At 43.8% G+C, this 17096-nt stretch overlaps 1 protein-coding gene across 2 annotated transcripts in view; it reads right to left on the bottom strand.

Annotated features, from left to right (window-relative positions):
* Positions 1 to 17096, bottom strand: part of DCTN4 (dynactin subunit 4) — a 117268-nt gene that overhangs the window by 54120 nt on the left and 46052 nt on the right. For both annotated transcript variants that reach the window (XM_086931292.1, XM_086931293.1), the window contains 3 exons: positions 14054 to 14127; positions 13335 to 13447; positions 3180 to 3289 (listed from right to left, as the gene is read on the bottom strand). In XM_086931292.1, the coding sequence (XP_086787418.1) occupies positions 3180 to 3289; positions 13335 to 13447; positions 14054 to 14127 (297 nt within the window). The remainder of the gene's footprint in view (positions 1 to 3179; positions 3290 to 13334; positions 13448 to 14053; positions 14128 to 17096) is intronic.

Below are 17096 nucleotides of genomic sequence, written 5' to 3'. Positions count from 1 at the left end.
CCTCAGAGAGGAAATATTGGATATCGGTGTCAAAATCCTTATTTTGGCCCCTGGCAGTGGCAAAACCTGTGGTAGCCTTGGAACACTAAAATTGGGGACCTCAAAGGTATTAACAATGTTTTGGGAAGGGGGTAATATTTCTGAAAAGGTGATCCTATTAGCAGCTTAGGAGATGTGTCCTTGCCCGCATCTTGGAAGCCAAGAAAATGTAAAGCACATCCACTATTCTATTCTAATAGGTCAATAGTCACCGTCTAGATCTAGACCTCCCATTTCTTTTATCATAAATGAAGGCTACAGCAACAATGTCTAAAAAGATAAAGGTCAATTGCGAGGCAATTTTTATTTTGAGGAGGTATGCAGTACAGTCAATGTAGGCAGGAAGTGAATGCTTCATGTATCTAGGCTCGATGATGTAATAGGCTTCCTCAAAATGCAATTATGTGTTGTAACTAAACTGAGTTTCTGTAATACTGTCCTAGTTAAGGGAGCTTTTTTTGTGTGTGTGTGGCTACGTCATCTTGTGACCAATCTTGAAGTAGCCAGGCCCAGAGGGTCAGACTTAGACGACTCACTGCAGCAAAGAGATAATGCTGAAGAATAGACTCCTCATATTATCAACAGAGGTTCTCTAGAGGGATTCATCTGTACTAATTATCAGCTCAACAATAGAGATTTCGCTATTGGAGAATGCAAATGCTTTACTAAATCTTGCAAATGTAATTTGCTTTGTTCATAATAAGATTATCACATTATTATATATACACACGACATTGGACAAGAACATAAAAGTAAAAGTAACAAGACCGAACAGAAAATATTTGAAATCTTGCCAAATTGTAGAGACAAACCCTTTGTGTGTTCATTCGATGTGGGTGTCTCTTAAAGAAAATTTCTTAAAATAAATGCACTTTCATGGTCATCTCTCAAGCCATCCAGGACAGCCCTAATTTTCGTTCACTGGGCTTCTAAATGTCCTTCAGAAGCTCAGTCTTGTCCACAGTCAACAAAGCTTTGCATGTTGGGAGATTCCATATAATTTCTTTAATTCAATGCATTTCCGCCCTTCTATTTTGGGTCTCCTCAGGACCCTACACAAGGAGTTGTTCAGTTTAAGCATTGCACCTTTGGACAAACCAACAAACATGTATATAGTTTGAACAAACATTAAATGCTATTTCCATGAAATGCTTGTAATCAAGCCACCAAATGCCAAAGGTGTTTTGAAATGGAGAGATTCTCTCCCCTACTCTGAACTTTTATTATTCAATCTCGTAAGAGTTTAAGGAGCAAACACGTAGAGAACATTTACGGAGCTATTAAAAGAGCTTGGTCTTGTTCAAGAAACTGTGCTGCAAATAAAAGGACACAATGTGATAGTCTAAATTAACCGGACCCACTAAAGTCATTATGATTGCATCAGATTGTTCCTACCTTAGGGAAAGCATTCTCACAACTCTGTGTTTCATGCCGTTTCGTGTGAGATCAGTCTTAAGTATTTCCATTAAATTAACCGTGTCTGTTGTCATCTTTAAAAAGGCCAGAGCTTTGTGCCGGCTCCTCAAGGAGAGACTCTTGATTGGACACGCTCGTCTGTAACAAGCATTGCTTACAGCCAAAAATTAGATCCCGGACAAAAATTGTGCACAGCAACAACTAGGACGAGTCGAAGGAAGATGGGCAGATCAGACTCTTTCACCCTGTTGCCCCCACTTGGAAAGTTTTTCCATCTTGGTAAGAAGCATTTTCTTTTACTAGGCTGAGCTATTGTTAAGAGAAAGTCTGAAAGAAATTTGGAGTAGCAGGTTCAGGGGCAGGAGTGCGAGGAACTTTGCAGTGACAATTCCAGTACATAGGCATATGACACCTCTCATACAAAGAACGGAGCTGAATTTCAGTACCCAAATTATAAACTCTAGCCCCTAGAGCAGTCACCTTCAACTGATAAGGGCAAAACATTCAATGGAAAGTGCACAAGAAAATTCTTGATAAGTATCACAGAGAAAGCTGCTTGCATATTTCACATTGCTTAAACAGTCCGGATTAGGCAAATAAGATTAAAAGGAGCAAGACCAACTGAACTCCGACAGCCTATCCAAGAGAAATAACTAACCAGCCAGCCAAGGCTCAGTTTGAAAAAAAATACAATGTTAAAAACGATTAAAACCAGCAGCTCTTCAGAAGACCTGGGCAACCATTGTGCAGGAAAAGGAGTAGGAGAATGAGATCCAAATCCACCCTCTCATTGGCAGAAGATAACCCTAGATGCATTGACTAGTAAGATTGTATAATCTGTGCACCGTTAAGTATGTACCTAGGATTTCCAGGTTTTCATTCTCATTAAGCATAAGACCATGAATGATCAAACACTAGTACCACCAGACTATGCAATTTCATAAATCATATTGTCACTGAGTGGGCGAGGGCAATTCACAATAGCTTATATGAGGCAGATGTAATGCAGATGCCACTATACCTTGGCTGGTACAAAATTGTCCCCACCACAGCCAAGGAAAAAAACGTACAACAGATATTGCCAATATTTGCTGCTATACACACGATAGATTTAGCAAACAAACTAACAGAACATGTAAAGTCTAATTAATGGGATGCCAACATTGGCAGTAACCAGATTTTATATCCATCTTGGAAAATTAAACTGCAGCCAGGAGCTCCTTAAACTTAAAGGTCATATCATCATGCATACCCAACTACAGAAGCACATCAACATATACCACATGGGCGTTGAGGAATTGGAGAAGCAGAAGGGTAGTTAATCCGAGATATGACTGCACCTACTACATGGAACACTACGAGAGGGTGACCTCACGTCTACCATGTACATGGCCACAACCTCACTAGGCAGCTCTCATAAGTTGGGTATTTGCATATCACTTACCCGGCAGCGCAGTGAGCGTTTGATCAGAAGGTGCTTGTGCAGGGTGGAACACTACGAGAGGGTGACCTCACGTCTACCATGTACATGGCCACAACCTCACTAGGCAGCTCTCATAAGTTGGGTATTTGCATATCACTTACCCGGCAGCGCAGTGAGCGTTTGATCAGAAGGTGCTTGTGCAGGGTGGAACACTACGAGAGGGTGACCTCACGTCTACCATGTACATGGCCACAACCTCACTAGGCAGCTCTCATAAGTTGGGTATTTGCATATCACTTACCCGGCAGCGCAGTGAGCGTTTGATCAGAAGGTGCTTGTGCCGTGGATGCAACTGGGATGCACAGATTGGCTGGAAGTCTGGCTGTAGCAATCGCTGATGAAGGGTGGTCACTGCACACAAATAAATACACATCAGACTCCTGTACCGTTCAACAGAAAGGGTGCAGGCATGAAACTAGAATAGGACCTCAAAACGCATGCAGCCAAATGAAGAATTGCATGACATAAATTACTGATAGTTCACAAAGTGAGTGTCTTGAAGAAAAGGAAAATGCTTCTTACAACAATATGCATCTGTTTTTGACATGTAGAGCTGTAGTCACATGCTGTGCATAGCTCGCCATCTAGTGTTGGGTCCGGATATCTGAACTTTAATTTTCTTCGAAGAAGTCTTTCTAGTCATGAGGTAGGCGACTACTCCTTTCGGTAATAGTGCGCATGGGCATCGACTCCATCTTTAGATTGTTTCTCCGCAGAGGGTGAAGGAGTTAGTAAGAGTTGTAAATAGAGATGCCCATGTATATTGCTCATGCTCTAGGGCGGGGATTGTTAATGTGTGTTTTGCATAGCATGTTTGAATGCACTTGACTATCCACCGTGCAATACCTGATTTTAATATAGGATTGCCTTTATGTGGTGGAGAAAAAGCAACAAATAGTTACTTGGTTTTATGGAAAGGTTTTATCCTTTCAATGTAGCAGAGTAATGCCCTTTTCACGTCTAAGGTGTGTAGAGCATGTTCTGCCACAACATCTGGTAACTCAACAGATTGCAACTCAACAGACTTGTTAATATGAAAGGCAGAAATGACTTTAGGTAGGAACTTTGGATTGGCCCGAAGGACGATTTTATTTTGGTGTATTTGTAAAAAAAGATCTTCTATGTTTAGTAATTGAAGCTCACCCACTCTATTCAGTGATGTGATAGCTATGAGGAAAGCTACCTTCCAAGTGATAAATTGCGGTTCACATCTATGCAATGGCTCAAAAGTTGGACTCATAAGTCTGGTAACGAAAATGTTCAGATTCCACATTGGTGCAGGTAGAAGTCTTGGGGGAATGATTCTTTTAAGTCCTTCCATAAATGCTTTAATAGCAGGAACTCGAAAAAGAGACAGATGCTGTCTGTTCTGTAGATATGCAGCTATTGCACCAAGATGTAAGCATATGGATTTGTACCCTAAATTGCTACCTTGTAGATGTAATTGATAGCAAATTATGTTTTGTATTGAAGCATCAAAGAGGTTGATATGATTGTTATTACAGTATATCACAAACCTCTTCCACTTTGCTGTATAGCATGCTCTTGTGGTAGGGCGCCTGGCTTCCTTGATATTCATGTAGTCTGGCGGAAGGTTGAAGTAGCCAAACTCTAAGATTTCTGGTGAATGGGATCTGGATGTCTTAAGTCTCCATGGCTCTGAGTGAGGAGGTTGGGAATAAGATGTAGTTTTTGGTGAGGAACTACTGATAACTCCAACAGGGTTGTGAACCAGGGTTGACGGGCCCATGGGGGAGCAACTAGGATTAGTGTCAGGGGCTGTTGTCTGAGCTTCCGAACCACTAATGGAATGAGTGGGAGAGGCGGAAAAGCGTAGGCAAACTTCTTTGACCAATTCATCCATTGTGCATTGCCTTTGGACAATGGGTGTGGATATCTGGATGCGTTTAGGTGTGTGGCGAACGGATCCATCTCTGGGAGGCCCCACATTTGAAAAAATAGGTGGAAAACTTGAGGGTGGAGTTTCCATTCGTGGATCTAGTGTCGTTGACTACTGAGCAGATCAGTAACCTGGTTGGTTACCCCTGGAAGGTGTTCAGTAAGGAGATACATTTTGTGACTTATAGCCCATCTCCAGATGGTCTGGGCTAGTTGTGACAGCTGGAGAGTGCCCCCTCCCTCCTGTTTTTGTATGTAGTACATTGCTATCATGTTGACTGTACGAATTATGACAGCTTTGCCTACTAGATTAAGTTGAAACGCTTTGAGCGCTAGAAAAATCACTAGCAGCTCCAGATGGTTTATGTGGAGCTGCTTTTGTTGCAGAGTCCACATGCGGTGAATGGTATGTTTTTGGATAGGAGTTCCCCAGCCAGTGAGCAATGCATCTGTCGTTAGTACTATATGAGGAACCGGGTCGCCCTTTTGAAAGGTTTTGTGTATTCCATCACTGCAGAGAGCGATGGGTGCGACCGTCCACCAACGCTAGATCTGATCACTGACTGAGCCTGGTTCCATTCTTGGAGGGGACGCATTTGAAATTTTGCGTAAGGTATGATTAGGATGTAAGACGCCATCATTCCTAGTAACTGCATGAACATTTGAGTTGGTAACGAGTGTTGGGGGCCGAAACTGAGAGATTACATTCTACATGTTGCGAATCCTGGCTGGGTTGGAACACGCTGGAGCTTTTTGAGTGTTTACTGTGGCTCCTAGATACACCTATATAATGGATGGTTGTATATGAAACTTGGCCAGGTTTAGTGAACCCAAGTTCGTGGAGTAGTTGACCTGTTTTTTGAGTGTGGAGTAGGCAGCTTTGTTGCAAGCCTTGGTATGGGAAAATGTTATTTTCTTTGCTTCGTAGATAAGCTGCAACTACTGACAAGCATTTTGTGAAACCCCTGGGTGCGGTAGTTACTCCGAATGGGAGGACCTTGAATTGATAAAGCTGGCCCTCTACCACAAACCTGAGGTATTTGCGGTGAGCAGGGTGTATGGGAATATGGAAACAGGCGTCCTTCAAGTCCCGAGTGGATAGAAAGTTGCCTTGTTGAAGCAGTAGGAGCACTTGCTGGTTGTGACCATGTGAAAGTGGTTCGACTGAATTTATAGATTTAGTTCTCCAAATCGAAAGGAACCCCTATTTGTAGATGACTGCGAAGCCCCCATGGACTTTGCGGCCTCTGTTTTTTTTTTCTCCAGCAAGGTATCAACTGCTGTGCCAAAGAGATGTTCGTTATCAAATGGTTGATTGAGAATGGAGGTTCACTTCAGGCTTGAATCCTGAGATTCTCAAACAAGCATGCCTGCGTAGTAGTACGATAGTGTTTACTGCACAAGCTGCCATGTCTGCTGCGTCTAGTGCACATCTGATGGAAGTATTGGTAATGAGTTTGCCTTCCTGAATAAGATCATTAGCTTTAGCCTTATGTTCGTCAAGGAGAAATTGCATGAGCTTTTCTAGCTCACGGTAATGAGCCCCATCGTATCAGGCCAACAAAGCTTGAGTATTAGCAATGCACCAATGATTAGCCGCTTGGGAAGCTACTCTTTTGCCGGAGGAATCAATTAGCTTGGACTCCTTGAGTCTGTGAGTTAGCTCTCTTGCAAGCGTTGGAAACCACAAGAGTCTCCAAGGGCAATTGACCTTTGATGTAAGTGGGGTCAATAGGTGCAGGTTTATACTTTTTCTCTACTCTAGGTGTAATTATTCTTGCCCTCACAGGATCTTTGAATATTTCATCTGTGTGCTTCAACATCCCTTTAAGCATTGGTAGTGTAGGAGTGGCTTTCTGAGTGGAACTTAGGGTCTCAAAATAGAAAATCCTCTTCTATCGGCTCCTTATGCAGCTGCACCTCGTGATATTGAGCAGTCCTGTTAACCCCTTCCCTGCTCATGACGAGCTCAGCTCGTCATGCAGTACAGTGCTCCTGTGCTCAGCTCGTCATGAAACAATGTATTTCAAGGATCTGCAGCACAGCAGAGAAATCTCCCTTGCAGCGATGAGGTTAAATAGCTCAATATATAGCCAATGTTATCATCAGGTGGAGAGGGTCTGGACGGATATAGATAAGGGTCATTATCTGTGTTTGGGTCAGTGTGATAATCCTCCCAGGGGTCAAGGTCCTGTGGTCTATCCTGATCCTCATCTCCATCCCCTTCATCCTGTGGGTCAGGTGATGGTGGTGAATTTGTGTGTGTGATGAGTAAGATGATAGTGGGGGAAGGAGGTGGAATGTAAGGTGGAGAAGAGTTAGTACCCACACTTTTCCTTTTGAGAGGAATGTGGTAACCCTCTAGCTGGTCTATTTTCAGTTTTTTTGGAAGGGTGGCATGGATGTCCCGTATCTGGGTTTAACACCATCTTTTTCTGTTTTGGATCTGACCGTGGGGCATCTGGCCGAGGTTCTTTAGAAGGAGTGTCCTTGTCCTTACTCTCCGGTTTTGGCGTTGAAGCTTACAGTTCTGAACCTTTCAGTGCCAAAGGTGGATTCTTCGGGAACGATGTTTCGGTGTGGGTTTTGGTGCCGAAGGTGTTGGCTGGGCACCGATATGGGGCAGACTCGAGCCAGAGTGCTTTTCTTTGTGTTTTGTGCCAGGCCCGAGGGCAAGGCGTCTGAAAATTTGCCAGTGCCGACCTTGACCAGAAACTTTTTCTTTGTTTGTTGTGGGGGCAAGGTGATATCTTTACTCACGGTATGTTGACCCATAGTAACCTGCTCCTCTTCTTCCATGCCGGAGTCCGCTTCGGACACTGAGATATGTAGTTCTTTTCCCTTGGCTACTTGAGCATGCTGTTCTGTGTCGGAATCTTCACAGAGGATGTCCGGTGTAGAGCCGCTTTGATGCTGCATCTCGAGCCCAGACGGTCACAAAGCGTCTTCTTTGATGGAAACGATTGGCACTTGTGGCAGTCTTTCTCGTCGTGTTCTTGGGACAGGCAGAGGTTGCACTCTTCGTGCAAGTCGGTGCGTTGAAATTTTGCGCGACACCTCAGCAGAGTTTGAAATGAGTCTGTTCCATCGACTGCTAGCGCTGTCGGAGCAGGTAGGCCCGCCACAAGTTTTCCAATTGAAGTTGTTTTGAGTGGAGACGAAACGCAGAGAATGGGAAACCACGTTCGATAACAATACCGTAGAGGGCAGTGGATTGCGTGCTGAAGAAGTCCGAGAAACGGTGCAGATCCGGAGCGCAGCAGTACAAATCCGAACCTAATGGCGGAAAGAAATAATCTAAAGATGGAGTTGATGCCCATGCGCACTATTACTGAAAAGAGGAGTCACCTACCTCGTGACTGGAAAGGCGTCTTAGAAGAAAAACAAAGTGCAAACATCCAGAGCCAACACTAGATGGCGAGCTATGTACAGCATGTAATCTTCAGCTCACATCCCTCGAACATTCACATTTATATGTACATACAATACAGCACGAGACTGGGCGGAGTAAAGCCAAAGTCTTTTGAGGTCCTATTGCTCTGCAATGATAGATACAATCAAGTCACAGTTACTTTTGACCTCACAAAAACAGCTACCCTAGCAGCCGTTTTTAGGTCTCGCCTGGTGTTGGAGCGCGCATGTGCTCCTCGCCTGCGAGAGCTATAGTCATCAAGGCAATTTCAAGAACGGGACTCAAAGCCCCGCCTCTCATTTTCATCGGGTAGCGTCAGCGCTCATGTTAAACGCTGGCTTCCCATTGAAAAGGAGAGTTTTCGGTTGCCGCCCTTTCGCCTTTTTGGGCGGCCCCCAAGTACTGTCACCTGCATTACGGCTGTCGTAACGAAGTTTCTTATCAGAACCTTAGTAATGCTGCCTTGCATGCGCCAGTCCGGCTCTTTCACTGGGCGCTCTGAGAACGCTCGTCCGGTCTTTACACGCCCAGGCAGTCAGAAGAAATGTCCCATGATCGCTATAGAAATATCTTTCTGGCTCCAACTTGGGCTTGAAAAGAACGACGGTCACATTCACACGGTCTTGTATCTACTTTGCTAATTTACAACATTATCAAAATAATACAAATATTTCATTGTGTGATACTGGTTATAATAATAGGTTTGTAATTAAGTGAAATACTGAAATATTAAAATGTAAATATTGCAACAATCCTCACCTTTCTTACGAAACTAAAATATATTCGTTTTTAAGGTATCCGATAATTATAACATCTTATAGGGAATGTTTTAAAATAATGATATCTTTATTAATCCGCTTGTCATTCACTACAAATGACACAGTTTAAAGATGGAAAACAAAGGTTAAGGAGGGTCAAGGGGACTATGTTTATAGACCTACCAAACTCTAAACCCCTAAGTCAAACTACAACAAACATAGAGAGTCGGAAGGTCTGTTAAACGACATAGCTGAGTCTATGAGGTCCTAATGAAGTGACCCTTTTGGACTGCACTGAACCAGGCTAAGTGGTCACACGACACGAATATGTATTAGATATCCTATCAGCCCACCCATCTGGCGGAGCCTCGTCATGTCGGACGTCTAACCAGGGTGGTGAGTCCAAGCCCAGATGAATTGGCCAGACAACACACACTACTGGTTCATCTTGTAAAAGTGTCCGTGCCACAGAGTGGTGCTGAAAACGTGCAGTGCAATACAGGGAATAAAGAATAAGTGATCTAAAATGGCGGTTGAGGCAAAGAAAAATGTTTTTATTAAAGATATTCACCAGGACGCCAGATTAAAAAGAAGTGTAGAACAGTGTGAAAGAATCACTGTGATGCTTTGCTGTGTTGTAAATTAGGCCAACATGTTTCTGCCGAAGGTGAAACTACACCGGCATTCTTCAGGGCCAACTACAAAAAGATGTTGCTACTGCAAAGGTACACTCAGATAATTTATACAAAGTGAAGCAAAAAAAGGACAGACCAAAATGTTTGTTAAAGACCTGTCCAAACTACTGGTGTGGTCATCTAGACCATCCTACCATATCCTCCAGATCAGAAGTTGATAGAGGAAGTAATCCCAGCAATATGTGGGAGTCAAGCCTCACCTCACCCGGCTTAGGTGTCTGCCTAGGGGTACCGACGGAGAGAGCGGGGCCTCAATCTCCGAGCCGTTGCCGGGTGAGGTGAGGCTTGACTGCCACATATTGCTGGGATTACTTCCTCTATCAACTTCTGATCTGGAGGATATGGTAGGATGGTCTAGATGACCACACCAGTAGTTTGGACAGGTCTTTAACAAACATTTTGGTCTGTCCTTTTTTTGCTTCACTTCGTATAAATTATCGGAGTGTACCTTTGCAGTAGCAACATCTTTTTGTAGTTGGCCCTGAAGAATGCCGGTGTAGTTTCACCTTCGGCAGAAACATGTTGGCCTAATTTACAACACAGCAAAGCATCACAGTGATTCTTTCACACTGTTCTACACTTCTTTTTAATCTGGCGTCCTGGTGAATATCTTTAATAAAAACATTTTTCTTTGCCTCGACCGCCATTTTAGATCACTTATTCTTTATTCCCTGTTTTGCACTGCACTTTTTCAGCACCACTCTGTGGCACGGACACTTTTACAAGATGAACCAGTAGTGTGTGTTGTCTGGCCAATTCATCTGGGCTTGGACTCACCACCCTGGTTAGACGTCCTACATGACGAGGCTCCGCCAGATGGGTGGGCTGATAGGATATCTAATACATATTCGTGTCGTGTGACCACTTGGCCTGGTTCAGTGCAGTCCAAAAGGGTCACTTCATTAGGACCTCATAGACTCAGCTATGTCGTTTAACAGACCTTCCGACTCTCTATGTTTGTTACAGTTTAAAGATGGCCACCAGATCTCCCAGTGTCCAAAGGTGGAACGTCATGTTTCAATGGTAATGCCTGCGCCTGTTTCCCGGGAGACGTGCCAGATGCCACGCCTCTGCCTTCCCTGGCCCCGCCTCTCGGATCAGCTGCTGAATATTTCTGTGACAGGAAGTGTTGCGGTATGGCGGGGGTAAGTAGAGTTGCACCGGGGGCTGTAGGAGGAGATATAGAATACTGAGTCGATCGGCAGCTCCTGTGGCCCTAGGGTTCTAACATAGGTGTCCTGAGTTCCCGTTGAGGGTGTTCCATTGCTGTGACATGCCCCAGCCGTGGGCCCATAGCTAGGGTACTTCACCCTGATACCCCTGGGGTGGGAGAAGTGCCTCGAGCTCTGGGGTCCTGCTTGCTTCAGATCTGGGCCCCCACTGGAGGATGCAGCAGCAGCACTCAAGACAAAGCTGCTGATCTTGGCCTTGGTTGGGGATGCTCTTGCCCCAGGTCTTTGCTGTGAGATGTCCAGGCCATGTCACCCTGCCAGGGGTGGTCCAGCCTGGTTCTGATGAGACATTATCCTGCTCTGACTCGGAGTTCCCAGCCCGGTCGTCTTACTGGAGGGTTATTCTACTGAAGTCCTTTCTTCTTACTGGAGGGTTATCCTACCCTACCTTCTTGTAGGTGAATTACCATGGCCTGCCTCCTTGTTTGGAGGGGTGTTAATTTTGGCACTCCTTGCGGACGATGGCTACTTGTTGGGGGACGAGGGGTGTCGGTGGTGGCAACTATTCTGCCCCTGTTTCTTGCACATGAATTATCTTTCTCTAGCTCCTCTAATTGCCATTCTCTCAACCTGGCTTCTTTTAGCAGTGTTATAGTGTTATACTTCCCTGGGCCCCTGCTTAAGGCACAATACAGTCCAGATCCGGAAGGAGTCCTGTATTTATTGGTGCCAGCGTTTTGATGATTTGCCACATACCACGGGGATGTGGATGCTCCAGCTGTAAGTCGCTGCTTGAGGGTGCTTTAGACCTAGGCCACTGATTGGTGATGCCCAGGGTCACTCCTGAAAGTTCCATTAGACCATTACTTTGAGATAATCAGCTGTGGGCCCCTCTACCAGCTAGCACCCAACCCTCCACTCAAGGAGCGCCAGCTCTGCCCTCTACTGGGAATGTGAAAGTCCTTGGTTCTGTTGAGACGGATGATTGGGCTTTGAAGGGGAGAGGATTCAGGAATGGTGGGGTGTACTGGACCAATGTCCCTGCTGGCAGTGTGTGTTCGCCGGATTGGTCTCCCTTCTTGGAGGTGCATTATCACATTTTAATTAATGTCTCTGAATGTGCTTGGAGGAAGGGGGAGTCTGGGCTGAGCTCAGTCTGACAGCAACTTTAGGCGCTTCTTGCAGAGAATTGGGTTTATGAAGGGCAGCTTTAAACAGCCCTGTACCAAAAGCTTTCAAACAGCCCCGTGCCTAAAGCCAGTATTCTTCAAGTTTTGTGCAGCCCCACAGATTTGCACCATATTACTGTTGTGTTCCGCGCTTCTCCAACGTCGGGTCGGAAATCATCACAAAGTTTGGCTCCGCGACCAGTGCCAGCGGTGGAAAATCTCCAAAAAGCTATATTTCAGGCAATCTTCACTAAGCCCTTTGATGTAATTAATCGGCTAGTCTGGTTTCCCACCCTCCTTCACGCCACGTTTCCACCCATGTGCACAGTGTGTAGGATGGGCCGGGAAAGACACAGTGATTAATCAGTATGGCAGATAACCTTCAGTATATAGACCTAATCAGTCTCCTCGCCCTTGGATTGCGTTAGCCACGAAAGAAAGAAGTATTGAAAATGCAATAGGTCTCGCCTTTCCTTAAGTTAAAGCCATTTGCTTTGCTATACAATACCATTAGCAAAGCAAATGGCTTTAACTTAATCAAAGGCGAGACATATTATATTTTCAATGCTTGTTTAAATTCAGGTGGGAATGGCACACACCTCACCTTGCACATTTACGATAAAAGAAAATATATTTTTGCCCATTTCAGGGGTTTTACACTCTTTAGATGTAAAGCAACTATTTTGCGAATAAACATCTCTGCATAGTTTAGTTTCAGTGATGGAGTAAGTGAACTTCGCTGTTGTAGTGGGGTAATCACTGTAAATCGGTAAGGGACGATGAGACAGGTACACTTTTTCCAAAGTAGAATGGCAGACTGGGCAAAGGGTTCAGGGGTGATGGCCAGGGGGGGAGAGGGGGGGGGGGGGGGGGGGGGTTGTGGCGTCAGGGAAATCAGGGGTGAAATCGCTGGACTTGGGAGTGTTCACAAACCCAGTCAGTGAAGGAGATCACTGACTGGGTTGTTGACAGGGGGTGGGTAGGAGGTGGCTGTTGCAACAAGGTAATCAATGACAGACTTTATCGGTTAGATGGACGTGGCACAGCAGTTAGAGACACAGTAACAGTTTTTGCCTTAACGTGGGATTGACACCATGTAGAACACAAGACAGGTTAGACACAAGACCGGTAAGGTGGTACATCTGCCTAACTCAGGTTAGACCAGAGAGGGAAGTAGTTCATGTAGGTCCCACCAGTGCAGACAAAGGGAAAAGAATGTCAACAAGGGGTTGAATAGATGCTTCAAAAAACACTCAAATCATGCAGGACAGATATGCAAAAAAACTTGTACCCTCAGTCAGATTAATGGGCCGTGTGTAATAGTCTTCAGGCAATGGCTCCACTTCATCCACGGCCTGCGCAGGTTCCACCTTGATTTCTTTCTGGTCCTCTCCTTCTTTTAGCCTATTACAATGTGAAGTTTGGTAACAAAAAATGTTAAACTGGTCAGCAAGTCTTTTTTGATATTCCTACAGTTACCATGCTGGGGGGAGCATGCAGGTCCTGGAGTATGAAGCTGGAGTAAATCTCTTATTTAAAGAGATGTATACTTTGGGCCCCCTCGTTGGCTGGCTATAGTGAGAGGGGTGGAGCAGGCCATTCTAACCACAAGCAGGCATCAAATACACTTCACTAGAGTTCTATGAAGCAATAACTGAACAGGCCTCAATAAAGGAATGACGCCACATTCCACACTTAAAAGTAGCTCAGGGAATGGAAGAAATGATGCCCAGTGCGTTTTATTGTAAGCCTGAACATTCAACACCACAGGAAAAAAGGTAACTTCGTAGGAGATTATGGATGGGTGTGAGACATGTGGGGCGGCAAAGTTATTTTTACTTCAGCGTTCTTACTTTTCCAGTCATGGTAAGAATAAAAGGGGGTAGAGGGTGTTCAGTAGACTTTAATGGCATGATGTGAGTCTAGAAATGACAACAGTTAAGATTACCTTTCCTAAGCGAACTCTCTGGACTACCATGCATATAAGAATATAGATTGTTTTATACTCACGAGAGTCCAACAAGCGAAGTGATGGGAGCCCCAGACCGCTGGCGCTGGAGCCTGGTTCCTCGCCCATACTTGTCCTATGGAAGAGATGCATCCACAAGACATGGCATGTCAGGTCAAAAGCAGCATACAAATACTAGTATCTCACAAACTGAAGGCAGCATTCATCTCTTTGCAACAAAAGTACATAACAAGCATTGACAAGGCCAATAGATCTATTTGTAGACCCATTGGCTTGGCCAATGAGTTTGTCGCTGATGCTGTGCGACATCTGGAAAAAAACAAAATGCTTTTTGCCGATGATGTGCAGCATCGTCACTGAAATTTTATTTTGAAAATGGTGTGATGCACCTGCATCATTCTGCTGTTGGGCATGTGTCAGTAAGTATCCATGTGCATGAATTATTATGCATGCAACAGCAGAATGACATGCACCATTTTCTTGGTTTTGTTTTTTAGATATGGATCCACGAAGGCAGATGTCACTTGGATAGGTAAATAAAAAAGAAATGTGTGAGAGCTTTCTGTACTGAAGAAAGGTCCAGCAGCAAATAGCAGCTGCCTTGCCTCGGACCTCCTAAATAAATACATAGAAATGGCATGGTTTGCAGAGTGGGTGTGGGGGGGGGGGGGGCGTTGGGGGTTTCGGGGAGGATTTTGGAGGGTGTGGCAACAATGAGGGTGGTTGAAGCTGGGCATGAGGGGAGAACTAAAAAAAAAGTCAATGAGGGGTGGGGAATCAATAGAGGAGCTCCAAAGTGGCACCCATCAAGCGTATATCTTCTATTACCCCAAGATTTGTGATTCATCACACAAATCAGCAGAACTCAAAGCTGATCATATGTACTCTCAAAGTCAACATTTGTAGTGTAGCCAAGTATTTCCACTCACTCACACAGCTTGCACCAATCATGGAGAAGCCCATGAACTAAGACTTAATGGAACAAAGAGTTTGCGCTGCACTCCTACAATACTATTATTGCCGCAACCACCACCTTCCCGTGTTTGCAGGCATTGGATTGATCAAATCAGCTACCTACTGAGAAGACACTAACATGGTTAGTGCGACTGCGTCACTAACACTGTTACTGTGACTGCGTCTGGAGCATCCCCTTAAGAACCACTAGATGTCTAAAGGATCAGGAGAGCCAGGATTATCAGTCAAGGGAAGTCAGAAGAAACGTTGTGATCAACAATTTAGTAGCAGGATGCCGGCCAGTTTGTGCCACATAGTAGGTGTCAAGTTGCTTCCATTTTCTGCTCAAGTGGTACGTGGGTAGGCTTTTGAGCTTGGCTGCTTGTGACAAGGACAAGAATGACTTAAGCACTATGATATAAAAAAAAGTAGGGATTGAGTAATGCGTGCAGCAACGGAGACTTTGAAAATCCTGGACCATAAACGATCCCACATTGTAATATCAAGGGAGACATCAAGATCAGTCTCCCAAGCAGTCTCTACTTTGGATTTAGAGCGAACAGAAGAATTGGACAGTAAAAGTGAATATACAAGAGCAGCTTTAGGGAGTTGAGTAGAAAAAAAAGAGGATAAAGTGGAGTGACAGGAGTGAAGGAAGAAAAAGATTCGGAAGAAGAAGGTAATGAGGATAAGTGAGATTGAATAGCAGATGTTATAATAGAATATTCAGAGAGAAATGAGGAAGGTAAATTAAACATGTTTTGTAATACTGGAAAAGAAATAAGAGAGGAATCAAGGAAAAATTGATGTACAAACTGTATATCCTTTTCTTTCCAGTGTTTAAAATAGAACGATTTACCTTTATATCTAAGAAATTTGTTATACCAAACAATAGAGGATAAAAAACATTGCAGAGGGGAGAGAGCAGAGGAAAAAACATTTTGCAACAGAGATTGGGAGTACTTCAAAATGGGGTATTTGGATATAAAGGAACAATTTGACATAAAAGTAATATGCTGAAAAGAGAAATCTTTTAAAAGAGAGCGTTCCAGAAGAACCCATTTAGGGACAGGAGTATCAAGGAAGTTATAAGCCAAGGAGAAGGACTGTTTGATCAAAAAGGCAGAATGGTATGAGCCAAAATCGGGAAACCGAACACCACCTTCATTTTTAGGTCGGATCAACTTATGTAAACCAATGCGGGGATGTTTATTATTCCACAAAAATTTTGTACATAAAGAATTAATACGAGAAAAATATGATTTGGGAATTTTGAAAGGGAGCATAGAAACAGTGTACAACACATGTGGGGTAATCATCATTTTGATGGTGTCCAGTCTACCCCACCAAGATAGAAATAAGGGGGACCAAATTTGCAGGAGGGATTTGAATTTTACTAGTCAACGAATCAAAGGTTAATTTAAGGGTATCTATTCATAATTTTTCTCCAACCTCTTCTCCTTTATGTTGGTCTTGTTCCAAAGTTACAGGTACTCTACAACACCAACTGTACGAATGTTCCCGTTTTCTCTTTTTGGACTGATGTTTGGACTATATGTATGAAAATGTTATCTCTTTCCTCCCAATTATCTTTTTTACGAATATTTTTAGATTCTTTATCTGATGATATTAATATTGTTGCACCCTCTTCTGCTAAATTGTTAGACCTATTTATTGCTCTTGCATTTAAAGTTATTTTATCGTGTTGGAAAGACAATTCAAAACTTTCGGTCCACACTTGGTGGAATTATATTTGTGATGAACATAGAATTTGTATTGCTTCCTCCACCTCTGTCCCTCTGAAAATTAAATCCGACCTGTTATGGCTTCCCTTCACCTCCTATCTTTCCTCTAATCCTTCTCCCTTACCGCGTGCTTCTCATCCCTCATGATCCCTCTGGTTTCCTATCTTTCCCCTCTACTCTTTCCTTTTTTTTCTGCTTTCCTCTTTCTCTCTCTCTCCTTCTTTCCTTTCTCTATTTCTTTCTACCCTTCTTTTCCATATATAAATTCCTCTGGATTAATGTCACTTATTAATATATTTTTATGTACTTTCTAATTTTTCATGACATGCTTTTTGTATTACTTTTCAACGCTTAATAAAAATTTCTTAAACAAAAAAAAAAAAAG

This window comes from Lissotriton vulgaris, chromosome 7, assembly GCF_964263255.1.
Source record: "Lissotriton vulgaris chromosome 7, aLisVul1.2, whole genome shotgun sequence".
Classification (NCBI taxonomy): Eukaryota; Metazoa; Chordata; class Amphibia; order Caudata; family Salamandridae; genus Lissotriton; species Lissotriton vulgaris.
The sequence above is the reverse complement of the archived record's forward strand: the minus strand, read 5'-3'. Positions and strand labels throughout refer to the sequence as shown.